The sequence below is a fragment of the Sebastes fasciatus genome, chromosome 21 (assembly GCF_043250625.1).
Source record: "Sebastes fasciatus isolate fSebFas1 chromosome 21, fSebFas1.pri, whole genome shotgun sequence".
Lineage (NCBI taxonomy): Eukaryota > Metazoa > Chordata > Actinopteri > Perciformes > Sebastidae > Sebastes > Sebastes fasciatus.
The window spans coordinates 8,573,531-8,601,237 of record NC_133815.1 but is presented as its reverse complement, the minus strand read 5'-3'; the positions used below and the strand labels follow the sequence as shown (position 1 = coordinate 8,601,237).

The 27,707-nt window shown below is 37.8% G+C and overlaps 4 protein-coding genes and 1 non-coding gene across 7 annotated transcripts in view; 2 read left to right on the top strand and 3 right to left on the bottom strand.

Moving 5' to 3' along the window:
* plxdc2b (plexin domain containing 2b) overlaps positions 1 to 7,716 on the top strand; it is a 113,280-nt gene extending 105,564 nt beyond the window's left edge. For both annotated transcript variants that reach the window (XM_074622681.1, XM_074622680.1), the window contains exons 13-14: positions 886 to 1,052; positions 3,091 to 7,716. In XM_074622681.1, the coding sequence (XP_074478782.1) occupies positions 886 to 1,052; positions 3,091 to 3,210 (287 nt within the window). In that variant the 3' untranslated portion in view covers positions 3,211 to 7,716. The remainder of the gene's footprint in view (positions 1 to 885; positions 1,053 to 3,090) is intronic.
* A 3,544-nt stretch (positions 7,717 to 11,260) lies between these two features.
* gimap4 (GTPase IMAP family member 4) lies at positions 11,261 to 16,034 on the bottom strand. Of its 2 annotated transcripts, XM_074621472.1 has the most exons (3): positions 15,875 to 16,034; positions 14,011 to 14,784; positions 11,261 to 13,789 (listed from the first exon to the last, which is right to left on the bottom strand). In XM_074621472.1, the coding sequence occupies exons 1-3, from the start codon at positions 15,903 to 15,905 to the stop codon at positions 13,785 to 13,787; spliced, it is 810 nt and encodes a 269-aa protein (XP_074477573.1). In that variant the 5' UTR covers positions 15,906 to 16,034; the 3' UTR covers positions 11,261 to 13,784. The 2 variants fall into 2 exon arrangements, with proteins under 2 accessions (XP_074477573.1, XP_074477572.1); XM_074621471.1 differs by lacking the exon at positions 11,261 to 13,789 and having other exon boundaries at positions 13,896 to 14,784.
* A 1,574-nt stretch (positions 16,035 to 17,608) lies between these two features.
* Positions 17,609 to 21,327, bottom strand: chmp4c (charged multivesicular body protein 4C). Its single transcript, XM_074622098.1, has 5 exons — positions 20,908 to 21,327; positions 19,508 to 19,685; positions 18,756 to 18,864; positions 18,533 to 18,659; positions 17,609 to 18,045 (listed from the first exon to the last, which is right to left on the bottom strand). The coding sequence occupies exons 1-5, from the start codon at positions 21,131 to 21,133 to the stop codon at positions 17,984 to 17,986; spliced, it is 702 nt and encodes a 233-aa protein (XP_074478199.1). The 5' UTR covers positions 21,134 to 21,327; the 3' UTR covers positions 17,609 to 17,983.
* Positions 21,328 to 22,518: 1,191 nt separating this feature from the next.
* On the top strand, positions 22,519 to 25,988 carry zfand1 (zinc finger, AN1-type domain 1). The gene is made up of 8 exons (XM_074622076.1): positions 22,519 to 22,648; positions 23,734 to 23,776; positions 23,970 to 24,015; positions 24,148 to 24,275; positions 24,464 to 24,555; positions 24,744 to 24,862; positions 25,005 to 25,160; positions 25,740 to 25,988. Exons 1-8 carry the CDS (start codon positions 22,594 to 22,596, stop codon positions 25,914 to 25,916), a joined length of 816 nt encoding a protein of 271 aa, XP_074478177.1. The 5' UTR covers positions 22,519 to 22,593; the 3' UTR covers positions 25,917 to 25,988.
* Positions 25,989 to 26,155: 167 nt separating this feature from the next.
* Positions 26,156 to 26,228, bottom strand: trnar-ccg (transfer RNA arginine (anticodon CCG)). Its single transcript has one exon. It is a non-coding gene; the product is annotated as a tRNA-Arg (tRNA).
* Positions 26,229 to 27,707: the final 1,479 nt, after the last annotated feature.

Here is a 27,707-nt window from a genome sequence, read left to right as displayed (position 1 = left end):
CCTTCTTCTTTTCTTATTCTGACAAACTGCAGGTGAAATTCTTGTTTTTTTGTTTTGGGGAAATTATGCCTCCATAGATGAGTATTCCCAATAGGTTACAGGACGCTCTCATCATCTTCTAAGGAACTCTGAAAACACCTGCTGGGTCGACTCAGAATATGAATCTGACAAACGTACTTTAAAGGGGAGTGATGTCTTCCAAGGCTCGCTGAAGGACAAACATATTACGTAGTCACTATATACAGCCACTATATACAGCCTCTTCAGTTTGCATTGCCACGGCCGGAGGCTACAGTATGGACTCTTATCAGCATCTATAGGCCTGTTTCCTCCTCCTATCAGGAACATATGCTGCTCACCTTGGTTTGGGATTAACTCTTACTAGCGGGGGAGAGAAGAGCTGCTCATGAATATCTAAACAGATCACAGGACGATCATGCCACAGAGTGATAAAGACCCAGTTTAAACCTGAACCTTGAATATAATCTCAAAGTGAAGGAAATGTCCCTTTAATTCACTAAAAACAACAACAACAAAAACTATGAAATCCACTGAAAATGACTGTAATTGCATCTATTTTCAAACATATATTGGCTGAAGGAGATTTGCAGTGTCACAGTTTTAACTTTTGAAATCAAATCAAGGACATTTAGCTAAATTTCGGATACAAGCATGTCATACTGGAACATGTAAGAAAGGAGGGTATTGATGAATGATGAGTGTCCCCTGCTGGTCGACAGCGGAACTGCAGCAAAAGGAGAAAAATATAATTTTGGTGTATGTTTTTATCCCAATTATCTCTGCATTTTAGACACTATAATTTTAGAAACATGTATCTCTGTATAAAAGGCTGTAACAGGCTATTTTTGTGTTTTGTTTCTCCAGTGCTGCCTGCAGACAGCGCCGTAGACAGGAAGCCAGGCACGCACCCGTTGCACACCGGTCTGATTCTCGGCATCCTCCTGGTGATGCTCGTCATGGTTGCCGGCGTGCTGGTCACCGTGTACATCTACCATCACCCGACCTCCGCGGCCAGCCTCTTCCTCATCGAGGTGAGTGGAGACGACACCAGCTGACATGATGCCAGATGATCCAAAACGAGAGTGAAAGTTTATTCTTGACCTTGGAGGCAGAAGTAAACAAAATCCCCACAAGGTCCATTTAGAATCCGTTCTGGGGGTTTTCAGATTGGCATGAAGTGTACAAGAAGTCCTTGAAGTGCTCTGACCAATTTAAATCTGAACATCTACTATTCGTTGACACCTTGTTGTGAGATTTTGTGCTGTAGGGATGATGTATTTTTGTAGGCCAACCAGTAAGTTAGCTTCGCACTGGTTCCCACAACAAAAAGCCAAAGGGATTTTTCTATTGGTATTGGGATTATTGAGGGAAATAAGCTCTCTGGCAAACATTTATGATACTTACACGTTATGTTCAGCAAGATAATCTCCACAAATGAAAACGACTTTAATGATCCTTGAACCATAAATGTAATCTCCAGAAGTAAAAAGCTAATGTTATGAGCGCGAGTATACACAACGAGGCTGTAAAGGCGGACAGGATGACGTTTAGTAGTCTCATTTAGCCACTTGTTAAGAGCGTTGTTTTTTAAGAGCGGTAAAGGCTTCAAAATTCACGAGTGGGGTATTTATTAATGTACTTTATGTCATAGAACAAAACGTTAAAATCTCTCCAGCTTCTGTAAACCACAGACCTTATTTCAGGCATCCAACTTAAATTCAAAATACCCATTGACTTCCAGAGGGGGGAACCGGAAGAGCTCAAATGCTAACTCATTTCCGGGTATTAGGACTCATTTCTGTAGTACTCTATAGTTCATATTCTTAAAAAAATATGTAAAAAGAAAAATATTTGAGTAAATGTACTTCATTACATTCCACCACTGGTTTCTTGTTTGTGACCCAGGAAATCATCTCATGACCCTCCTGTGTACAGGTCCTGATTCATCCATGGTTAAAAACATATCTCGTATTTGAGTAACATTTAATAAAAGTTACAGTGTCCCGCAGTTTTAGGAAACTATTTAGCCTTGAAATAAAATGAAACGAAATATTCGTAAGCCGATTTTACATACTTTTACTTACTGTAGTAACAAATGACAGGGTGGGGAAGTTAGACGGTATTGAGAGATCAACACTGGTTTTGGTCTTTTCATGAGATTTGTTGACATATAAAGAATAAAAATATAGAATATAACCTGTCGTATCCTTTAATAACATAAAATAATACTTAGTATGCCAAAATGAGGCTTCACTTGAACAAGCATAATCCACATCGGGGAGTCCCTGTGACTGATAATGACCTTGTAATATTGACACTGAGACTGACTTTTTGTTTTTGAAAGACGTCTCAACACCTCTCAGTGTGTTTTACTTTCCCAACAGCACCTACTCATGCTCGGGGGAATTCATATTCATTTATTAAGAAAGACTGTGTGCACCTCGTTTCATCATCCACCCTCTGAGAATCTCAATGAATATTTAAGAGTCAGGAGTTGAAGGATAAAATACACGGAGCACTGAATGGTGTGTTTTTTTCACATTTGGCCAGACATCCTTTCTCGCTATTACACTGAAATGTCTGCTTTTTGAAAAATGTGTCTTATCAAAACTAAAAAGGAGTTTGTACACATTCCTAACTTAATAACTCGATTCTGGCAAAGGGATAACTACAATCCTGGATATAATAAGTCATAAATGCTGCACTGATTAAATCAAACAAACACAGTAAATATCCTTTCCCCACCAAAGCAAATATATTATTGAAGATTTAACTTCCAAAATGTCTCAAATTTAGGAAAACATGATTGCATAATTCATCATTCAATATACGAAACACAGAGGATATCCATTTTGTTTTTACTGAAGCACAAGCTTACTGCCTGTCCTCATCCTACAGCTCCATAGGAGGGGGTGGGGGGGTGGGAAGGAAGATTTTGGACCAAGTCTGGCTCTCCTCTGGTCACAGACAAACCTCAACCTGAGCCCTAACCTTTAACCTTTGACCTTTAACCTTTATGACACTGTTTATCCTAAACGCTGTCCTCACACATGTCCTCTCCCTTTGCAGAGACGCCCGAGCAGGTGGCCAGCCATGAAGTTCCGCCGGGGGTCTGGCCACCCGGCCTACGCAGAGGTGGAGCCAGTGGGCCAGGAGAAGGAGGGCTTCATCGTGTCGGAGCAGTGCTGAGGGAGGAGGGGGCGTCTGCATCCCCGCGCCCCTTCCACCCCCCCTCTCTCCCGTGCCGGCCCTCCTCCCTCCTTCTCCACAGGGACTTCTCGCCAGGAACCTCCAGGATCTGCTTATCAGTGTACACAATGACTCGTTAAGACTGCGGGATCGGCCCATTGAGCGCCAGATGAGACTGGATACGGCAGCCAACGATACGAGGAAGTCCCTGAAAAGTGATCCCAGACAAGCCCATTGTTCAGCTCCTGTTGGCTGACCTACTGAGGGACAGAGGGAGGGAACAGCATTGATGTCATCGACTCAGTCAGCATTGGTTAAGTTCTGTTGGGCTGCTATCATGTTGCCATGGAGGGATTGTACAGCCTGACTGCCTAGACTGGATACTGGTGTGGTTGAGGGAGGGAGCAGGGTGAATTATACAATATATATTTTCAGAAACGATACAGAGTATGTGAACAGAGATTTCCACTTTATTGTCGGTGGGGTTATACTGTATAGGCCTTTGTATATCCATCAGGTTTTCACTTCTTTTCCTTTTTCTTTCAGTATGTTGTTTTCACAGGGGGTTGGCACATTTATCTGTACAGACCGTCGGTATTGCTTTTCAATACCATCGCAGGCTTAATTGACTTTTCCACTGCCTGCTCTGCACAGAGAGGCTGCAGCATGTGCGATATGACGTGAGCTGAAGTCCTGTCACTGCGATCGATCGCAGCTCGGAGAAAAAGCTCTGAACACTCAGCAGCCGAATTAATTTGTGATGTTTGGCTGGTTTCATTTTCTGAAAATGAAGATGTTTTTTTGTTCACTGAGAATATCTCAGTGTTTTTTTTTTTAATGGGTGATGGGCACGATCTTTCTTTCTTTTGATTGATTCCTTACATCATGGATACCATTTTATGTATTTGTTTTGTTTTTATTTTTGCAGTTTTTTTAATTACTGCCGTGCCATTTTGTCCCCAACTAGAGTTTGCACATTTTTTTTTTTCTCATTTGACATGTGGTACTAATGCAAAATTACAAGACAGGCGCTTGTGAGTGTGTATGCTGAATATATTTTCTAAAGTGTAAGTGATTCTGTGTGTGTGTGTGTGTGTGTGTGTGTATATGTGTGTGAATGCAAAAGAGAGCAGTTTACATTAGTGATTGGATATCCACCTGCTTTATGGGTGCATATGTTTGAGCTGGCTCTGCACAGGTGATTCTTATTGATTTGAATCTGAGGTATCTGGATACAGTTTGTGTGAGCCAGAAGACACACTGGTATGGTTGGAGTTTTCATTGATTTTTTTTTTTTTACAGTGTGGTTTCCTTTTTTTAGCATGTTGCCAGCATAACCAGTCTGTGTTTATGTTATGATCGGCTAATCCGTGTCAACACATTAATGTATATACCAAGGCCAAAACATTTGCAGATTCAGGTAACTCATGGCAAAACATTTGTAGTACAGCAGTATAGTACAGAAAAAAAACTTTTTTATTTTTTATGAGTGGCCTTTTTTTCTCTACTTTTTTACTTAAATGTGAATACTGTTCCAATCATTATACTGTCACCAATCAATACACACGGCTTCTGACTGAACAGTCACTTCTACTGTTAATAATAATATCTCAAGACAAAATTATGTTTTCACACCAATGATTGTAGACTCATTTTAGATCAGTATCTTGGAATTCTACTGAAAAATAAAATGTGCAATATTACACCCATTCAGTTTGACACTGTAAATACATAAAAAAAATAACAATCTGGATTTATTTTTTTAATTCCCACCTTGTCGTCATCACATTGAGACCAAAGACTAATCAGCATCATATTTTCAAGTATGTACCTCAACCTCCCCACAGCCTCAACAGCCACACAAAACATCCAGAACATACCAGTTAGTTGTATATTTTATTGGTTATAGTGGTGTTTTGCAGCCATTTACATATAAAACTGCTGCACACAAGGCAGTTCTCTAAAACCCCTCGCCCTAACAACGATTGTCCAATCGTAGCTTAGCAACCGTAACTAGGCACAGCTAGTTTGGATTTCTCCATATGTTGAAGCGGTAGCTGTAGTAAGAGAGATACTCGGCATTTAAAGAGTTTGGAGGGTGTTATTTTTTTATTTAACCTTTTCAAAAACCATAAATACAAGAGCAAAAGTGTGAAGAATTGATTAAACTGTGTGTTTATCTGCCCTGATAGTCGTAAGTAACTTGCAACAAAGAGTATAGAAGAAAAGAGACGAATAGGCATTATGGTAAGAGCGTGTAGGAACTGACTTCAAAATAAAAGCACGGTTCTGATGAACGTGATGGGCCATTCAGATTCATTCAAGAGGTCAGTCAGTCAGTCTGTCGATAATGAATGAATGAATAATTAAACATATAAAATTAATACATATGAAATACTAAATTAAATTAATGATAATTTAAAAGAAAAACAAACCACCTCCAAAATGTAGTTCAGAGAAAAATGTTATTCTAATTGTGTAAATACTTAGTCAAACTTAATATTAAAGAATACATTTCCAAAGACTGATCTGACTTCTAAATTACAGTATATATCACCTCACACTCAGCACCTCCGTGTTTCTACTAAGTGCCTCATTTCACTTAGGATGGATAGAATTGAAAAAAGGAAACAGTCCACTGTCAAAGACTAATTTCACTTCAGAATAAAAGTACACCACCTTAAAGTATCACTCAGACAGTATCAGGACATTCTGAGGTAGAATTTCAAAATTAAAGCCCTTTAAAAATCTCATGTAAGAGCTATCTTCTCTCTAAATTCAGATTAGAATTAAAAGGAAACTGTTCACTATCACACACTAATCTCACTTCAGGTTGACAGTAGACAACCTCAGAGTATCACTCAGAAAATATTAGTAAATTCTGATGTAGAATTTCAAAATAAAAGCCCTTAAAAAATCTCTGTGGAGATAGCCAACCACCAGTTTCTCTACAAGATAACTATGATTAAATTGCTATATCTGAAGAGATAGTTTACAAACACTTGAAGAAATTTCCAGAATCTCCAAATAGTCTTCTAAGCATATGGATGAAAACAATATTCCTTCCACTGGATAATAAAGATTTGCACCTCAATTTGCACCTGTTTCCCATTCAAATCAAAGATAAACTGAATGTTTGAGACTGGAAAGCTAAACAGGCTTAGCAACAGTAACTAAGGGGGGCGGGGACATCTCTCATCTACCATCCTCTAGTTTAAAGGTCCCATATTGTAAAAAGTGTGATTTTCATGTCTTTTACATTAAAAAGCAGGTTTAAGTGAATTATAAATACTGTTAAACTATCAAAACGCTCAATATACGGAGAAATACACACAGCCCGTATTCAGAAATTGTGCGTTTGAAACAAGCCGTTAGAATTTCTGTCCATTTGTGATGTCACAAATATATAATATTAAGACCATTACACGGCTTTAAACGTAAACATTCTAAATGTGTCCCAGTTTATTTCCTGGTTGCAGTGTATGTTAATAACATAAGCTGACAGGAAGTAAACATGGACCCAAACTGTTGCCTAGCAACGCAATTCTGTTGCAATTCCATTGAACTGGACTAAAACGGAGTGTTTCAGACAGAGGGTAAATACAGGTATATTCAGGCAGACAGTACGAGGAAAATAATGTGTTTTTTGAACATTACAGCATGTAAACATGTTCTAGTAGAAACACAAAATACAAGTATGAACCTGAAAATGAGCACGATATGGGACCTTTAAAACATCCATGGTCTAAATACACATCACCTGCACACCCAAAGATGCACACAAGAGTCATGCTCAAATACCAAATTAAGGACTCACTGGCTGTTTAAACCTTCACACCGACCTTTCTTTACAACCGCACTGTGGTCTCGTTGGTGTCCACCAGAGAGTACAAACTCCTGCTTTTCAAACCCTCTTTTATGACTCCTGGTAACTCCTTTCCACAGCAGTGTTTAACAGAGCGTATAGGACAGAACATGCATACAGTTATGTTTTTACAATATTATTAAAATTGACCCCTGTGGAGAAATTATCTTTGCAAGTGCTTGGAACATCTGCTTGTTGTACACTGCCACCTGAAACTGCAAGTGTTTTTATAACCACTGTCAAAATGCAGTCAGAGAAAGTGGCCGACGGTCGGATTTGTTTGTGTTAAACACGTCTACACAAAAGCCGAAAACACTTTGATCACAGAAAGTCTTCACTTGCTTCACTGGACTTGACTAATCGCTTTCACTCCCACTTTCTTAACAATGTTATTTTAGATGACGAAAAGCAGCATAGTGGTGTTGTCCAGATAGGTTGCTGCTTTTTTCTCTGACTCATGGGTGAAAGATGTTAAAATTGCCAGAGCTCAGTATAAAGAAACAAGAACCGTGACCTTGTTTTATCTTATCATGACACACAATGAGACTCAAAATCACACAGTATCATAGCTGTCTGTAATTTCTGTAACTACTGTTGTTTTGATTACATTTGAAATAATAAACAATGTTGTTAAAAACAAAGACACCCTCTGAATATTGCTATTGTACTCCTGTTGTTGCTTGCAGCTATATTTCTATTATCGTTGGATAGAAGGAGAAAATGTAGTATACAACCACTTTCATTGTTCCATTAATCAGTATTTGTGTTTGCATTCAAAGCATAAGTACAACAGAGAAACAATAAGCAGCTGGGAAAATGAAATGCATTATTCTGCCACCATAATTAATGTAAAAATCCATGGCAAAAAAAATTAAATAAGCTCTGGAGACAGATTAGTTTGGAGGGGAGCCAGTTTTTGACCGTCAATGCTCATTCTGCAAGTCAATCATTTGATTATGAAATCTTCCCACAGCTTCATGCAACCTATTTCAGTTCAAAGAGCATAATTTTATACTTCATATCATCTATATCGGCACTGAAGGAGAGCATGACAGTGAGAAATGCTGTGTGTGGTTTGTGTGAAATACGTGGATCAGGTAGATGAAACTACTTCCCTGCAGATTAAAGAGAGAGAAAGCTGAGTAAAGACAGCAAAGATGAGCAAAAATAAAAGCGTGAAATATCCTTGACCATTCAGAGGCACGAAGGACAAAAAGAGAATTAAACTTGTACAATGTTTGCCATTAAAGCTATAACTCAAGGATAGAGTCAGGAAGTAATGAGGTTTGCTACATAAAGACAAGCACTGCACATATTGCCAATAAACAATAATAACTGGGTGTTAATCGTTAGGACACCCAGCTTTTCACTCCCCGAATCAAGTTAATGGATCTATTGAAGGCAAGGTCATAACTGCTGTGAAGTGAATCATTCTGCTGCTGCTGTAAACATGTTCCATCATCTCTGTTTTACTGATGTTTTACTGCCATCTAGTGGTCAAACTATGGAATATATCTGCGCTCCATAAAGGAACTTAAACAAGTGGCTACATGTAGATAGGACTGCAGCTAACAATTATTTTCATTGTTGATTAATCTGTTGATTATTTTCTAGATTAATTGATTAGTTGTTTGTTCTATAAAGTGTCAAAAAAAGGTGAAAAGTGTTGATCAGTGTTTCCCAAAACCTAAGATGATGTCCTCAAATGTCTTGTTTTGTCCACAACTCAAAGATATTCAGTTTACTGTCAGTTATATCAGTTTTTTTTTTCTTAAATATTACTCAAACAAATTAATCAATTATCAAAATACGGTTGATGATTAATTTGATAGTTGACAACTAATCGATTAATCAATGCAGCTCTACATGCTGAGGTTTAATGCATCATGGGAGTGACAGCAGTTTATTTCCTGTCTTGTTTATTAGGGCTGTCAAAGTCAATGCGATAATAAGGCGTTTACGCAAATTCGTTTTAACGCCACTAATTTCTTTAACGCAACTTGTGTTTTTTAAGTTTGAAGCGGGCTCAGTTTTAAAGCTAGAATGAAGATACTGGCATCATATGAAACTAGAAAAATTGAAGGAAGTAAAAACTGGCATGTCCATTTTCAAAGGGGTTCCTTGACCTCTGACCTCAAGATATGTGAATGAAAAAGGGTTCTATGGGTACCCACGAGTCTCACCTTTACAGACATGCCCACTTTATGATAATCACATGCAGTTTGGGACAAGTCTTAGTCAAGTCAGCACACTGACACACTGACAGCTGTTGTTGCCTGTTGGGCTTGAGTTTGCCATGTTATGATTTGAGCATATTTTTTATGCTTAATGTAGTACCTGTGAGGGTTTCTAGACAATATTTGTCATTGTTTTGTGTTAATTGATTTCCAAAAATAAATATATACATACATTTGCATAAAGCAGCATATTTGTCCACTCCAATGTTGATAAGAGTATTAAATACTTTACAAATCTCCCTTTAAGGTACATTTTGAACAGATAAAAAACATGATTAATTTCCGATTAATCGCAATTAACTAATATGGACAATCATGTTTTTAACCGTGATTCAATATTTTAATCCAGTGGTTCTCAAACTGTGGTAGATCTCTGTAGTGGTCATGGAGGAATCTCTGAAATAGGGCTGGAACGCGATGAATCCTCTCACATCAACACACAGTCAGTCTGTGAACAGCTGATCAGAGAGGCCACGCTGGAGACAGCTACAACTACTCGTTACTGTGAATTCAATACAACTTTACAAGTGTAAAGCCAAGATATGTTATTATTACACCTGTTCAACAAGCATAAACATGATGAAACTGTTAAAGGAAAGCAACGTTTCAATCTGCACAGTTCGTTAGCTCGGCGGCTAACAGCTGACTGTAAACACGTGTAAGTTATCTAGTTGAGTTGTGACTGACTTTAGTTCCCTGGTCAGCAGTGATCCAGTGTTCAGTGTCAGGGGAGTTTATTGTGAAGGAACGGAAGACGTGAAGCGGTGATGCGCTGCAGACTGAGCCTCTGTGTTATTATTTTATTACCTTCATAAAGTATCATAAACCCTCGGCCACACCAGCTGAAACTAAAGCTGCAGCAGGCTGTGTAGTCTCACTGTTTAGGTCAGTTTGTCTCATATCTTACATGTAAACTCATCAGCTGAAACCAAACAGCTCCTCTTCACTCTATCAGTCCTAATGTTACTGCAGCAGAGGACAGGAGGACAGAGGACAGGAGGGCATGAGGACAGAGGACCAGAGGACAGGAGGGCATGAGGACAGAACAGAGGGAGGACAGAGGACAGAGGGAGGAGGACAGAGGACAGGAGGACAGAGGGAGGAGGACAGAGGACAGGAGGGCAGAGGACAGGACGACAGAGGACATAGGGAGGAGGACAGAGGTCAGGAAGGCAGAGGACAGAGGGAGGAGGACAGGAGGGCAGAGGACAGGAGGACAGAGGACAGGAGAACAGAGGACAGGAGAGCAGAAGACAGAGGACAGGACAGGAGGACAGAGGACAGGAGGAATGACTGATACTGACTGATGTCTGTGTTCTTCAGTCTTTATAAACTTCACTTAGTATTTTCATGTCAGGAATATGATTTATTTTATTAACATGTTAGATAGTTTCCAGTGAGATATTAAGGAGTTTATATGGTGACTTTTCTGTTGTAAACATTACTGTTGCTGCTCTAGAAACAACATTTAGCCTGGTTATATATAAAATACAGTATATGCATATGTATAGCGAATATGCACTCTTCAATATTTGTTTATTTATCACAAGTCATATCGTCATCACAATATTGAACAGTGTTATCGCACATCGCAGATGTTCCTCATATGGTGCAGGCCTAGTGTGAGAGGCTGCCCCTTGCGTAGTATGAGAGTTGTGTGGAATAGTAAGTGCAAGTTCTAGTGCTACCTCTTTGTACAGCGTGGCTGTGGCTGACAAAAGTCAACAACAAGTAATATTCTTGTTAGGAATAAATTTGCCTCCTGTGTGAACTGTGCATTGCTGAATAGGGTAGGCCTACGCTACTGTATTTTAACATTGGTCATAATGGTGGTACTTGGAGAGCCAAATATTTTCTGAGGTGATACTTGGTGAAAAAAGTTTGAGAACCACTGTTTTAGTCGATTGACAGCCCTAGTCTTCACCTGTAAATGATTCAAGAACCAGAGTTAGATCAAAATATAGATTTATTTGAACTTAGTCGAAGAACAACACAGTGCATTTCTAACAAGCAGATCTACTGTGAATAGTGTGGGACAATAAGACACGTTGTAGGCCTACTAAAGCCCAGAGAGACGACTCTGCTTCGTCCATTAATTTCTTAAGAGTAACTTGATTCACATGCTGGACTTAGAAAAGTAACTCAATCACCATTAGAAACACTGCTACAAAGGTGGGTTATATTAGGTTGCATGCCCTGTAGCAGTTTTGTACACGTCTGCTATATACTGACCTCATTTTCTGTTTAAAACTCCTCCCATTTAATTATTACTTTTATGAAACACTTGCTGTTTTCTGACTGAAACATTAGTTGTTCCATTTGAACACTCATATCGGAGTGCTGATTATCAGACCTCTTATCATTTAACCAAATACAGTATGACCCACATCTGTAGCCGTGTTGTTTTGACAAACCCCCTGAATAAAATGAAAAAATAAAATGTCAGTCATACTGAGTCCTTTAGGCACTAGTGTACAACAGGTCTTCCCTGTTTCCCCGTCTAATATTACAGTAACTAAATGTCAACAAACATGTTTGTATTTGCCCACACTGGGTGAAATAGTCATAGTGCATATCTGAGTATACAGCATTGGGTTTGCTCTCTACTCTCTAATGAGTACAAACATATTCATGCAAAAGACTGCCAGCTTCTTAAAAGAACTATTATCTACAGCATTCCTACAATAAAAGGCATAAAGTCAGTTGATTTTTCCCAGGGTCCTTGAAACTCACAGCCACTCTAGCAATGTTATTAGTACCTGATTCACACCTGCTTCATTAAAACTAAATTAGCAGTGTTCCCACGTAAAACAGAGTAAAACTGACAGTTATATTGTGTATATGTGAACTGATCTGCAGCAGAGGGATATGTTCATGGCAAGGATTCGCTACTGTGAACAGACACAGGTAGTATTGGAGTGATTCAACTGGTTCACACAACAGTATGTAACCATTGTTTGTGTATGTTTCCTTTAACTGGGACACTCGGATGGCGGTCTAACATTACCCCAACGATTTTCCCGGTTTCCTCCCAGGGTCACTCACATATTTCTCCAAATTTATGACACATTCTTACACCTTTTTGTACTCTCAACCTGTTTCTGGCACTGTACAGCGTGTATAAGCCTTACTGTTTCCCCCCGGACAATAATAGAGCTACGCCTAATGTTGTTTCCCGGTGGAAGAGACACAGCGAAAAGCCGTCGTCGCTTAGATCTCGCATACATATCATATTTTACATATCTTATTATTTTGTTATTTTCACTCTTTAAAAGTCACCAGAATGCAGGAAACAAAGTCTCTGAAACTACAATTTTTTTTCTGGAGGAGGACCCCCACATGCCCCACTTTGGTTTTGAAATCTATTTCTGAGGTCACAAGGTTGGCAAGTATGCCACTACCTGATCAAAGGCCTACAGTTACACGCGTCCTCATAGAAGATTTGAGGGTCTGTCCAGAGCAGCTGACTCTATCCAATAATAGTACACCAGAACAAAGAGTTGGAGAGTCTTAACATACTGCTTGTATAGCCTGCTGAAAGCCAAAGACACCAGACACCAGCTTTCACCAAGATTCTTGTTTTTTCTGCAAACAAAGACCTTTAAGGCGCCCGGTGGGGTTTTCTTATAAAAACAAAAGTTCTGTTTACATTCAGTGCTTCTCACCAACCAAACTATTAATCGATTATCAAAATAGTTGCAGATGTATTTTCTGTCGATTAAAATCCCCTAATCATTGCAGCTCTCCATTGTAGCGCATCCTTTCCTGAAATACATCCCTCTGCCACACAGCGATATAAATGTGAAAGATCCATTTAAGGGAAACAAAACCACTGCTGTAAGGCAACACACAAAATCAATAACTGCCCAAGTGCTTTATAACTGTACACTGAGAGTGTAATAAACATTGCAGCATGAGAAAAGCATTTACAGTTTGGTCACAACAAATGGGAATCGTTAAAAAAAGCAGTTCCCTCAACGGTCGCCGACAGAATAATAGAGTAACAATTTAGTAGTGCAGTTCTGCCGTTTGTATTCGCCAAGCGTGTACACACATTGGGTTTAAAAATGATGACGGCCATACGTGTAACAGCTTGTGCTTCCTCGTTTTAGATTAAATTAAATCCCTCCCGTCACACAACCCTCCAGGTACTATAACAAGAACATCTAAAGAACAAAATGTAATTACATGGTAAAACAGGGGAGTATAAATATTTGGACAGCATGAAAAAAAGGGCGTTTACGTGGCAAAGGCCTCTCATATCATCACAGTGAGAATCATAAAGAGCACTTGACTAAAACACACATAACATGTCTGATTAAAAAAATAAATAAATCACACTGGTTTGAACATTCAGTGAAATTTCAGTTACCCTTTTCTTTCTTGTCTAATAAGCAGTTTTTCCATAAGGAGAGTAAGGCAGATGCTCCGGTAGTTGTGGTTTAGAGGGTCTGTCAGCCAAGAGTGTCTCGTTAATCTAGAATTAGACACAGTGAGTGCATTATTAATAGGGCTCCATTTGACATTTACACAAGCTTAATACACATTTAGCTGTGATATCACTAGTATTATAGTGGTGTTAGAGAGGTTCATGGTCTTTAATTGTTATATTTAATTAACAGAAAGAAACTCGTATAACATTCTGAGATTTCAGTTTGACTTTCTTGTGAGCCAAGATACTGTAAGTGCATCACTCACTGGAAAGCGGCTCCACCTCCATGGCTTTGGACAAACTCAGAGCTGAGTTCTGTTTGGGCCGTGCCCCCAGCTCCCGCCCCTCTCTGGCTGGATTCTGGTTTTCATCCAGAGGTTTCTTCTCCTTCTCCCCCTCCTCTGGGTTGTAGTAGCCCCCCTCCTCTGCCACCATCTTCTCCACTCTCTCCAGCAAGCGCCCCACCTGGGGATGCTCCCCGAATATGCAGTTATTAATGACAAAGTACCTTCGCTTACACTTCTCCATCACCCACTGCAGCTCCTTGCCCTCCCTGCGAATGTACCTCTCAATTGAAATGGTCCTCAACACGTCCGCCCAGGTGAAAACCACAATTGTGTGCTTCCACACGTGCTCGCCGAAGAGGCTCACATGCTCCTCGATGCGAGCGCGGTCCACCTCTGTGAACATGCCCACGGGGATGACGAGCAGGAAGACGTGTGGACCTGGAGGGCAAAGGGATGCTCCTCTCACTAGCTCCTGTTTATAGGAGGGTGGTGTATCCTGGGCGGAGAACCAGCCTGGAGTGTCCACCACAGTCACCTGCCGTCCTAGCACTTCTGTCTGTCTCTTCACACAGAACTCGGCCGCTCGCTCCAAGCGAAACTCCTCCCGGCCTATGATGGTGTTTCCAGTCAGGCTCTTCCCCGGCCACCTCCAGCCCAGCACCACCAGACGAACCTCGGGCAGGCGGTTAGCCACCTTGGCTGCAGCTGCTGCTGCCTTCTTGGCCTCCTCTTCTGTTCCAGTGGCATCTCTGGCTGTGGTCAGTAAAGTTATATATTTCAGTATTGGGATAGATTGCTATAGGGTCTTGACAAGAGTTTATATACTAACAAGAATGTAAATCACAAGTTTCCTCACGATACAATATTATATCAATTCTTTTGACAACGATACGATATTTATATATTACAATACTAATAATTTAGTTCAACTCAATGTAATGGGTATTGTAGTTTTTATCTTTTTTTGGCTACCATATAAACTCATAATATAACGTAGTTACATCAGTACATTGAGTTGAACTAAATTATTAGTCAATTAATTAATTGACTACTTGATGACAGAAAATTCATGGGTACAATTTCTGATGAGCAGTTAATTCATTGTTTAGGTAATTTTTAACGCAAAAATAGAAGCTCCATAAATGCATTTTTCATTATTTTCTGATATGTTACATCCCTAATACTAACTATGACTATTTTAATTATTATTATAATTAACCTGCTGGATATTTTCTCAATTAATCGTTTGGTCAGTAACATATCAGAAAATAATGAAAAATGCATTTATAGAGCTTCTATTTTTGCTTTAAAAATTACCTAAACAATGAATTAACTGATGATCAGAAACTGTAGCCAATTAATCGATTAATTAATTGACTAATAATTTAGTTCAACTCAATGTAATGGATATTGTAGTTTTTACCTTTTTTTTTGGCTACCATATAAACTAATAATATAACGTAGTTACACCAGTACAATAAAAAACAATACTTTTTAAATATTTAAGATATAAAATGTGTGTTTTTGTTGTGATATCCATCACATATGATGATATTAGCTTCCCAATCAGTTACCCATTACATTGTGCTAAATCCATGAGAATACAGGCATAGGACTTAGTTAATAACAGAGTAATAACAACACTGAAGTAGGTGAAATACTTATTTCTCTTTCAAGAAAGAGAACTTTCTGTTTGATGACGTCATACATCCGGGTTTGTGTGGTCATGTTTAGCCTGTAAACAGTTCAAAGCTAACTTTGTGCTAATTTTATTAGCATAGGAAACTCCCCATTATATCTTTAATAACTTATACAGTTAAACATAATAAAGTTAGTGGCTCACCTTCCGTGTGAAGTGGTCTACTCGCTTCCATACTCTGTGTTAGTCCTGATCGAGGTTGTATTCAGGTATAAGTTGTCTTTGTGCGGCTGGTTCAACACTAACTAGAGGACTTCCTCCTACCTGCTGACAGAGAAGAGAAGCTAACCGGACGTACAGACGTTACACCCGGTCACACCTTTCAAAATAAAAGCATGACCGGATGTAAGATAATGAGACAAAAGGGTGATAGTTAAGGATGTAAATACAGTATAGAAGCTATACCAGGGGCCAGCAACCTTTACTATCAAAAGACCCGTTTTAGGTAAAAAAAATCTGTCTGGAGCTGCAAAACATTTGATCATTGTGATGACATAGTTTATAGTCTAAGTATATAGTATATAAGTTTAATGCGGTGAGGGCCAAAGAGCAAATGTATTACGGAGTATTAGGGCCACATTGAGGGAAAAAACATCTAAGAATAACAGAATAAAGTCATGACTTTACGAGAATAAAAGTCATATTACGAGAATAAAGTCATAAATTTAGGGGGGGAAAAGTCGTAATATTACGGGAACAAAGTCACAATTTAACGAGAAAAAAAGTTGTAATATTAAGAGAATAAAGTCGTAATATTACGAGAAAAAGTTGTAATATTACGAGAATAAAGTCATAACTTTAGGAGAAAAAAAGTTGTAATATTACGAGAATAAAGTCATAAATTTAGGAGAAAAAAGTCGTAATATTACGAGAATAAAGTCATAAATTTAGGAGAAAAAAAGTCATAGTATTACAAGAATAAAGTCATAAATTTAAAGGGACTATTTGTAACTTTCAGAAATGCTTCTTAACAGCGACACCTGTGGCCGTGAAATCAACGAAAGTCAGCGTCGGGCTCGCGCTTGCTCGCTCTCAATATACCTGAACGAGCATCACTCAAAACAGTGAGTCGACACAAGTCAGCTAAAACCACAATATCACTCTATATTTCAGCTGCTTGGCAGTAATGTTAGCTGACCAGACGAAGGTCTCTCCATGAACATGATTTAGATCTGATCCTAGTGTTGGCTTTTCCTGCCTAAGTGCAGGCTGAGGCAGCGGGGCTCTCCAGCGTGTCGCTGAACGCGCATATGCGAGCGCGCATGTGTGCCGACCCGCTACATTTATGCGCGTACAAAGTTACAAATAGTCCCTTTAAGGGGAAAAATGTCGTAATATTATGAGAATAAAGTAATAAATTTAGGGGGAAAAAAGTCTTAATATTACGAGAATAAAGTCATAAATGTAGGATAAAAAAAGTCGTAATATTACAAGAATAAAGTCATAACTTTAAGAGAAAAAAAGAAAATAACAGGTAAAATTACTACTTTATAATATTATGACTTTATTCTCGAAATCTCAGATTTATTTATTTTTCCTCAATGTGGCCCTAATACTCCGTCGTACCATAGACAATGATAAATAAAAATGAAAATGTAAACAAAAAACAGTTATTCATTTCCATTTTAAAAAATCGACAGGGAGCCACTGGAGAGGAGCTAAAGAGCCACATGTGGCTCCATAGCCACATGTTGCAGACCCCTGATCTATACCATTGATGAGTATTAAGTGAACTAAAATGTCTTTTAAAATTGGTATCATTTGTAATTAGGGTGACCAGATACTAACAAACCAACATCTGGTCACCCTTGTAATCCAAACAAATCTAATTTTCATCCACTGTAAATACAGTAATTAGGACAATACTTTTAGACAATAGTCTATGTAGGGGACGGTTTTATTGTTGAACGTTGATGCAAGCAAGCAATATATTTACAACATTAAAGCAAAATCAGACTTTATTTACAGCCAATACAGTTAAGCATTCTGATCTGTGTTAAAAACATCACAGGCATATCTTCGTTATGTCTTCATTAGGCCTATCAAAGTAGTGCATGTACAGGCTAACAAAACAAAAACAATACATTTTGTTTATTCCTTCACTTAAAAATGTTAATTTCTTGATAAATATAATCTGTAAAGTGGCATTACAAGCCAATAAGCTTATTTTCCCTAAGAACCTTCAAAAATAATATAAAAAGCTTAAAAAGAGAGAGAGAGAGATGGCTGTACATTAAAGCTGCCTTAATGTAATCAAGTTGCCCACGATGCCAGCATGGCCATGTCGTCATCATCTTCAACCCTTTTCTTGGTTGCTGTAGAAAGAAGGACAAAAATGAATGCTACCAAATTATTATGGACCATTTATATCAGGGTAAGGCTAAGGGTTACGTAGGCTAAGGGTACTAAGGGTTAATATAAGCATAAAATTCCACCAAAACAGTGTAAACAGTGTATATGTTTAAAAATGTTACATGGCCATATGTTTTATGTTTTTCTAGCCCAAAATGATGTCTTCAAAGTGCGGATTTTGGTCTGACCAACAGTCAAAAACCCCTGAAGGTATAACGTTTTATTGCTATGCAAAAAAAGCAGCAAATGTTAATCTTTGGAAAGCTGAAGTAAAAATTTGGTATTCTTACTGGATAAATAACTATTCAATGTCCTCAGTATCAGCCATATGATTGTATTTTTGGCAGCTCAATTCTAAAATTCATATTTGGTGATAACAATGTGAAAGTGTCCCGTACATTTAAAAAAGCCGCTGTAGTAATTTGCCCTCTAATACAGAGTTGAACTTACTTGCGCGGTGACTGGCCGGTGCAGACGGCAGTCTGGAGCTGGGCACGCTGGGTAATCCGCCCATTCTCTTCATGTTGTCCTCCAGCTCCTCCTGTTCCAGCTCCTCCAGCTCGGCCATCAGCTCATCCTAAGAAAACACAAGTTGCACAGGAGTGTTGTTAGATGCATTTTGTAAAAGAAGAGAGTGAATGCTGCTATGAAAGAGGAAGTAAAAGATCTCAACCTCGTCATATGTCTCGCCGAAAGGTCCAGAGATTGCTTCACTGATCTCTTTGGCCACGTCCTGTTGCTCTGTGATGTCCTGCATCAGATCATCTATCTTGTCAATGTCCCTGAAAATAAGAAAAGAGAGAGGCAAAGAGTTTAGATTACACATCACTGTAAACTTAAGTTTAAACGTTTTCCTCACTTTAAGGAGTTCCTTTAAAAACAACCCCCCAAATTATATATATATATATTTTTTATTTTTTATTCTTGGATGCTATAAAGCAAAAAGATGGAAACAATTAACTGAACTTATAGGGCTGCAGCTAATGACTATTTAATTATTGAAAATGATCATGATTATTTTCCCTTTCATTTATTAATAGTTTTCTTTTTCACCTAAAACAAAACAATTTGTAAAAGTTTGTCCTGAGTTGAGGATTTTCCTTTTAGCTTTATGAATAAAAATAAATATTCCTGAACATTTTTAATTTGCTAAGGTGAAATCCTTTTTGCAGTTTTCCATTCTAAAGTATGTTACAAAATGCCTTAACATGATGTTGCTGGCACACACTGCTAGGTTTCCTATCAAGAGTCAAATTAATCAGCTTGCAAGGTCAACTGGAAAAATAACTTGATACAAAAACACAATCGTGCCAGGACTTTTAGGGATTGTTATTGCTGTATATCCCAAGATTTTTCGAGTAAGAAGATACAGTTTTCAACAATATCTTATCAGTTCTTGTTGTTTTATGAAGCCCATGTTCTTACATGTTGTCATGGACCTCCTTCATGGCCTTGGCAGCAAAGCTCATGTTCTTCAGGACCTCCGTGTTGGTGTGTGAGTTCTCCAGAGCTTCCCTCTGGAACTCGATGGTGGAGAGCGTGCCATCGATCTGCGTCAGCTGCTGCTCCAAGCGCTTCTTCCTCTTCAAGGCCTGCAGGGCAGCTGATACAGAAATATTGTGTGATTTTTTTTTGTGACAATTTGCACACCTTTCCTCTGGCCTCTGCTATTTGGTTGAGTGCTGGGCGTTCACAAACAAAAGAAACAAAGTCCCTCCCTTTGTTTATTTTTAGTCTGAGGTGATTCAACGAGCAATGCAGCAGCACAAGGTTTTACCTGAGAAAACACAGTGAACACTGTTTCTTGCACAGAGAGAGCAACTCTCAGGTTAAATAAAATATATTTTATTTGATCGGTCACATGACTTTATTCTCGTAAAGTTATGACTTTATTCTCGTAATATTACGCCTTTTTTCTCGTAAAGTTATGACTTTATTCTCGAAAAGTTATGACTTTATTCTCGTAATATTATGACTTTATTCTTGTAATATTATGACTTTTCTCGTAAAGTTATGACTTTTTTCTCATAATATTATGACTTTATTCTTGTAATATTACGACTCTTTTTCTCGTAAAGTTATGACTTTATTCTCGTAATATTATGACTTTTTTCTCGTAAAGCTTTGACTTTTCTTGCACATGGAGAGCAACTTTCAGGTTAAATAAAACTTATTTTATTTGATCATCATGTCATCTCACTTGTTACAAACCTGTTATACTTGCTAGACCATTTGCTCACATGGAAAACATCATCACAACCTCAAAAACAAATCACCGTAGGCAAATCATCTTATAGGGAAGTATGTGTAGCTTAGAGGCCTTATTGTTACTTTATTGTTTCGCTCCAACTCTGAGTTCTTTTAAATCAAGCTTAGAACTTTCCTGTTTGCTGCTGCCTTTCATTAAACCAGATAATGATCTTATACTGCAACTAGAGCTTTTACTCTTGTGTGTTATACTCTTTTTTAGCTTCTATCCTAAAGCTTTTATTTTTAACTTGTTTTTATTTTCTAATCTTTAATGTTTTTATAACTGTTTTAATTATGTCTTAATGTTCTTTTGCACTTTGTCGCAATGTTCTTGAATGTTTATGTAAAGCACTTTGAATTGCCCTTTGCTGAAATGTGCTCTACAAATAAAGCTGCCTTGCCTTACTGAAAGTATTATAAACTTTAATACTTGTAAAGAGTTTTTCCTTCGATTTGTCCCTTAAATCTTCTTAAAAGTACAATTTTAAGCCCTAGGAGCACATAGGCCTCATAAATGCCTTTTATCAAAGGTGAACAGGTGCACAGGTGTTTACACACTAGGATAAAAATCCTACCTCTCTTGTTTTTTGTGCCATTCTTCTTGGCTATCATTAGTTCCTGCTGTATCCTCTTCTCCAGGTAGTCTTGTTTCTTCGTCAGCATTTCTTCTGTTTCCCTGAGTTTGTGGATGGCCTCTTGAGGTGAAGGACCTTTGGACCGGTGGTGTCTGGACCTAGAGGAGCTCGATGAACTCGAGCTGGAGCTGGAGCTCCCCTTGAATAATTTCGCGATTTTGCTCATTTTTTTAGCAGCTTTTTGTGTATAAACTGCGCAGGTAACAAAAGCTCTCCACAGCCTCTGTGTCGCCCTTCACGATGTTTTTACAGGCGGGTGTGTTGCGAGCGGATTTTCCAGCTCGACGGCTTTGTGTGCTTTCAATTCAAACCAGAACCTTTCACCACACCTTTCAGCATTACCTGCGTGACGTAGTGACACCTGACGCACTTCCTCCTCCCCCTTTTCATAGTGAGCTCTCTCTTAGCTTGGTTTGAAGTTGGTTAACAAATAATTAAAAAACTTTTTTTTTTTAAATAATCAAACGATAACTTCCGTTATAATTTTGCACAAATTATAATAATAATAATAATAATAATAAACTTTATTTGTATAGCACCTTTCCAAACAAAGTTACAAAGTGCTTTACATAAGTTAAAATAGTGCAAGATAAAAAACAATACAGATAAAAACATAGGCCAAAATAAAATGTTGAACGTAAGACTTTTGTACAAAAAGTCAACAATTAATACCGTAAGTGTTTTGTGTAAGGCGATAAAATAAAAAATAAAAAATTGAAACCTGCATCCTAATATGAGCTAAAAGTCAAGTAAATACTGTTATACACATAAAAAAAGGTTAATAAAAAATAATTTGTCTCAGTGAAACTTTAAAAAGAAAGCAGAAAAAAAACTCAGTCACGTGGTTTCACTGTTGGGGTCAAAGGTTGTGTTCACTTCCTTTGGGTTCCTGCACACATAGGGGTGGAAGGAAATGAGAATGCAGATATATTGGCCAAACAATCATTAAAACGACACTTAATTGACATACAAATACCGTTAAGTAAAGCAGAGATTAAAACTATCATTAAGGACTAAAATGCACAAAACCTGCCAAGAATACTGGGACTTAAGTGACACCGGGAGACATCTGTACAGTATTCAGAAACATGTAGGAGCTGGTGGAATACGGAGCGGGAGCCCAAGGGAAGAGATGGTCATTACCCGTCCGAAAATAGGACATACAGGATTAAACCAAACACTCCATAGAATAGGCAAGCACCCAACTGGACTATGCACGCACTGTAATAAACCGAAAACTGTCAAGCATGTTCTTATAGAGTGCAACAAATATGACGAAGAAAGAAGGGAATTGCTATCAGGAGTAGATGATGGAAATATTACAATGGGGAATCTGTTAGGAAAGACATCTAAGAAAGTACACAATCTTCTAATCAATTACTTAAGGGCAACAGGAATAATGGAGATAATTTAATTATTATTAGTATTATTGTTATTATTATTAGTAATTATTATTTATTTATTTATGTTATTGTTATTATTTTATTTTATTTTTTTCCTGCCAATCTATTGCTCCACACTCCAGTCCGGTAGGTGGCGGTAATGCACCTACCGCCAATAAACACCAAAGAAGAAGAAGAAGTGTTGACTTCCGTAGCATGCTAACGGCTAACGGCTAGCTATCCAATGGCTGAAATAGACATTGGGAAGCATTGTCAGATCGATTCCTGCAGTCAGAAAGGTCTGTTTCATCTCCACCTGAGTAACGACAAGAAAGGATGTTGATGTTTGATATTGTCCTGTCATATACGTTAATATGAAACACATTGAGCGGCTCTTTAGCGTGGTTAGCCTGTTAGCTGTGTAGCAGCTACAATGCAATGTAACGTTACTTTGTATCTATCAGACATCAATGTCTTCTACCTAATAAGGTCAGGGATCAGGGGTCAAAGGTCAGCAACCTGCTGCTCTTCAGCTCCTCTCCAGTGGCTCCCTGTGGATTTATAAACATGGAAATGAATAACTGTTTTTTGTTTAACTTTTCATTTTTATTTATCATTGTTGTAGGTCTATGGTAGGACAGAGTGTTAGGGCCACATTGAGGGAAAAAATAAACCTGAGATTTCAAGAATAAAGTCATAATATTACGAGAATAAAGTCATAATATTATGAAAAAGAAGTCAGAAGTTTATGAGAAAAAAAGTTGTAGTATTATGAGAATAAAGTCAGTATTATAAAGTAGTAATTTTACGTGTTATTTTCTTTTTTCTCGTAAAGTTATGTTTTTTTTCTCGTAATATTATGACTTTATTATCGTAATATTATGACTTTATTTTTGTTATATTAAGACTTTTATTCTCATAAAGTTATGACTTTATTCTCATAATATTATGACTTTATTCTCGTAATATTATGACTTTATTATTGTAATATTCTGACTTTTTTCTCATAATATTACAACTTTTTTCTCTTAATGTTACAACTTTTTTCTTGTAATATTCTGACTTAATTCGGTAAATCTCAGATGTTTTTTTCCCTCAATGTGGCCCTAATATTCCGTAGTGCAATTTGCTCTTTGGCCCTCACTGCATTAGACTTATATACTATATACTTAGACTATAAACTGTGTTACCTTCATCATAATGCTCAAATATTTTGCAGCTCCAGACAGATTTCTTTTTATTATTTTGCCTAAAATGTCTCTTTTGATAGTAAAGGTTGCTGACCCCTGGCATAGACTGATAGTGTCATAGTATTGACAGAATTGGCAATGAGGTGTCTGTGTTTTGCAGTTTGCTGAATTTGTTCTCCATGTTATTCTTTCAGATTTTCTTCCATTTGCTTGTAATCTCTGCCGTGGTGTTTTCTGGTAAGAAGTCACCATCACCCAAAGGAAAGAAATGTCTAAAGTTAGAGGAAGTATTCAGATCCTGTACTCTAAGTGATAAAGGAGTTATTCCAAAAAAAATGTTTGTGGATATAGGAACACTATTTTGCTCTGAACTATACTTTTCACCTCCACATGTTTTATTTTTGATGAAATATCTTTGTGTTTCTTACAGCCTTGAGCACAGAAGCAGAGAGGCCCATTCATGTTCACGGTGTGAGGTACACTGTGTTGTTGATTACATATTCCCAATGTCCTTCTTTGATAAGATTACTACTGGAACATGTTGCTCTGTTCCTTAATTCCTTAGATACTGGCTGGATTGTTTTAATATTTCCTTTGACTTTCTCCAGGAGCCAGTGAAAAAGGAAACACAGACCGTGGGAGGCAGCACAAGTTATCCATGTTCATTTCAAGACTGCAAGGGAAAAGAATTGTTGCCGGTGATATGTCCACAGTGTGAAAAACATTTCTGTTTGGCGTAAGTTTACAGTTTCTTCTCTTTTTCTTTAACCTTTTTAATAAATCAACATACTTTGTGTTAATCTGTACAGTACATCTTAGCTCATATACTTCATACAGAGGCCTCATTATGTACAGTATATTACTATCTTATCAATGAAACCGCTAAACTGAAAGGTACATATTTCTCTTGTTCTTGCCTTATAGCCATCGTCATCAAGATGATCACAAGTGTGAGAAGTTGGAGGTCCAAAAGCCTCGAATGGCAGCCACTAAAGAGCTGGTGCAAAAGATTGTTGGTCAGTTACAGTGTAGTCTCTAGTATTTGCTATTTTGACAGAATTCCTTCTGTGATTCCTTATTTGTCCACATGGGATCAGTGTTGAACAAAATGCTCTCATCTTTTTCATAACTAATGTACATCTGTTTGTGTTCTTTAACCTACTTACATTTGGATTATGTTTGTCACTTTCTTTTGGCTACTCAGAGTCAAAGGACTTATCTAAAAGTAAAGGGCGCAGAGGAGCAAAGAACAGTGCAACTGCAGCTAAGGTAGCATTAATGAAACTGAAGCTGCATGCTGCAGGAAACAAGGGGCTGCCACAGGTAAAGTCCTATAGCTGTCTTGTTTTTTTTAAGTAGTATTGTGATAATACATTTTCCTATTGATATTATCTACAGTGTAACCTTTATGTATTATTTTGTGTTTATTATTTTGTACTCTTCCTGTCCTTTCTTGGCCTTCCAGACAGAAAGATCCTATTTTCAGGTTTATCTTCCTAAGGAATCCAAAGACGCCAGCCAACCCATGTTCTTCTGTTCCAAATGGAGTGTGGGGAAAGTGGTGGATTATGCAGCCTCTCTAGCTAGCCTCAAGAACAACAACAATGTACTGACAGCTAAGGTAACAGATAGCAAGAGTACAGTCACTTATCTGATCTGCTTCCCTCACCTTTCAGCCTATTTTTTTTGTTTCTTAGACTATCCTTTCTTGTCTTTTTCATAACATCCACTTCTTAAAATAAGATAAAAGAAGAATATTGTCAACAGTAAAGCTCATATATAGATCAACCTTGTTTGCACACATGAAATGCAGGTGTTAGCCGCAGGAGACAACTCTGTTTACCAGAAGCTGGATTAAGCAGTGTTATGCATGTAATGTTTTGCATGTCAAAAGGGTTAAAGCCATAAGCAGTACATCATTTCCGTGTATTCACGCTTTTTCTCACGGTTACCTACACTTGTAGTTAATAGCCAATAACGTGAAGTTTCTTAGTGATGCTTCAATTGCTTTTCAACACAAAATATAGGTTTTCATCTCAAAACAAAGGTATTCCATATTTTAATCTAAGAGGTCATGTTTTCTTCCACATGTAATTAATTTGTAAACTTGCATTTAAATATTCCTGGGGAAAAAAGCATAGCATAGTGCATATTTCTTGAATAAGTCTTAACAGCGCGCCTCTCTCCTCTCCATTTGTAGAAGCTGCGGTTATGTCATCCTCAGACAGGTGAGGCTCTCCGGATGGACGACACTCTGCTCTCGCTGCTGGCTCACCCAGAAACTCCTCTGTACAATGGGGGTAATATGATCCTGGAGTACCTGGACAATGAATGCATAGGCCTGGAAAATGTCTCTGACTATATCACACAGACCTGATAAACCAACGCCAGAAGATTTCTGATTGCCATTTGTATTTCTGTCAATAAAATGTTCTGTTGAAATGTTAAACTTTGCTTCTTCATTTGTCAGGTTCTATTAAAATGTGGTGCACATGGTTATCACAGCATTTAATCCATTTTAACTGCAAGGTGGTGTTTTTGTGACTACACACTTACATGTCTGCTGGGACTTAATCCTACTCCATTATAAACCATGTCATCACACATAGTGTTGCACGACCCAGGTGGGACTTGAACCCACAATCCCCAGCTCCGGAGGCTGATGCCTTATCCATTAGGCCACTGGGCCGACAAATTATATTAAACAATATTTTATTTTCTCTTACAACAAGGAGCTATGTGAATATGGAAGGGCAATACAACAGTTTTCACTGGGGCCTAATCTGCTATTCTGTTTTTTATGGGTGTTATTTCGTCAGGTCATTATGCTGTTGCTGCATGCTTGAGGCTAAGACTTTAATTAAATCAGTCAGCACATTTTGTGCAATTTAGTGCAGTGTGGGGTGTTTTACAATACAATAACAGAAGCAAGCAATACAATTGGACAACACACAGGTTTAAAATAGATGAAATCTCAAAACCAACAAATAAAATCTAGAAAACTGGTGTGCAAAGACAATATTTGGATCATTGAATAATGAAGATCCAGAACAAATTATGTTGTTGTTGTTATGTTAAATTACGTTTCAGGTCCTTCCTTCCTGCAGCTGTCAGACTCTACAACCAGCACTGTTCCCAGTAGACCACTGACACTCACTTACACACCAAAAACTGACAATAACATGATATTTTCAGGTGGAATAACATTTCATTCTCACTGTGCAATATCATTTTCCACTTGTGCAATTTTGTTAATAGTCTGTTTATTGTCAGTAGTGTATATACTGCTCCTATTTTTATACTTCCTTCTATTTAAATGGTTCATATTTTGTTTCACTTTGTTTAGCTCTTTTTTTACTGTGTTAGCTGATGCATCTTGTTTTTTGCACTATCCCTTTTGCTGCTGTACACTGCAAATTTCCCCACTGCGGGACTAATAAAGGAATATCTTATCTTATCTTATCTTTTTATGCAAAGCAAGACTGAGAATACATGCATTTATACGTATGTATAAGTATTATAATGGTTCCAAATGCTTGTTCCAAATCCTAGACAGATATGAATAGTTTATTGTTTATTTGTTTTGCACAATTTAAGACTATACAACATAACAAAAAAATAAATGAATAATATACAGTGCAGGAAGAGGCAAAAAACCCACTGGGCTTATCTGACGCCTCTACCTAAAGACAAGATTAATATAAAGAAATAATATGACTACATAATAGTGATAACAAAACAATTAGGACAAGATATATATAATAACAATAACAATACAGTAAATATATAAAAAAAGACAAGTAAGTGTGTGTGTGTGAGAGTGTGTGTGTTGCATGGAAGTGTATGGTTGTGGTAGTGAACATGCATATCTTAAATACAAGCAAAAACAACTCTGAATGTTGCAGTTCTTGTTTGGTTTCAGCTGCTGCGTTGCGATAAGCAGTCAAGACATTTGACACAGATCTGGCCTAGGAATTGACAGAGCAAGATTCAACCAATCACATTAGCTGTCATTTAAATGCCCAGCCAATCAGGAGAGAGCTTGACTAAAAGTGGGCGTGTACGTTATCAAGCATATATAAATTTAACCAATCACATTAGCTGTCATTTATACGAACAGCCAATCAGAAGAGAGCTTTACTAAAAGTGGGCGTATCCGTTATCGTAG

What these genes read in the sequence shown, in the direction of transcription:
- gimap4 (XM_074621471.1), bottom strand. Translation starts at nt 15,905, where the DNA reads ATGGAAGCGAGTAGACCACTTCACACGGAAG. An exon ending in TAGACCACTTCACACGGAAG is followed by an intron (nt 14,785 to 15,874) that starts GTGAGCCACTAA and finishes TACTGACCACAG; the next exon opens with CCAGAGATGCCACTGGAACA.
- chmp4c (XM_074622098.1), bottom strand. Translation starts at nt 21,133, where the DNA reads ATGAGCAAAATCGCGAAATTATTCAAGGGGAGCTCCAGCTCCAGCTCG. An exon ending in AAGGAGGTCCATGACAACAT is followed by an intron (nt 18,865 to 19,507) that starts GTAAGAACATGG and finishes TCTTATTTTCAG; the next exon opens with GGACATTGACAAGATAGATG. An exon ending in ACCGGCCAGTCACCGCGCAA is followed by an intron (nt 18,046 to 18,532) that starts GTAAGTTCAACT and finishes TTCTTTCTACAG; the next exon opens with CAACCAAGAAAAGGGTTGAA.
- zfand1 (XM_074622076.1), top strand. Translation starts at nt 22,594, where the DNA reads ATGGCTGAAATAGACATTGGGAAGCATTGTCAGATCGATTCCTGCAGT. An exon ending in ATTCATGTTCACGGTGTGAG is followed by an intron (nt 24,016 to 24,147) that starts GTACACTGTGTT and finishes GACTTTCTCCAG; the next exon opens with GAGCCAGTGAAAAAGGAAAC. An exon ending in GAAACAAGGGGCTGCCACAG is followed by an intron (nt 24,863 to 25,004) that starts GTAAAGTCCTAT and finishes TTGGCCTTCCAG; the next exon opens with ACAGAAAGATCCTATTTTCA.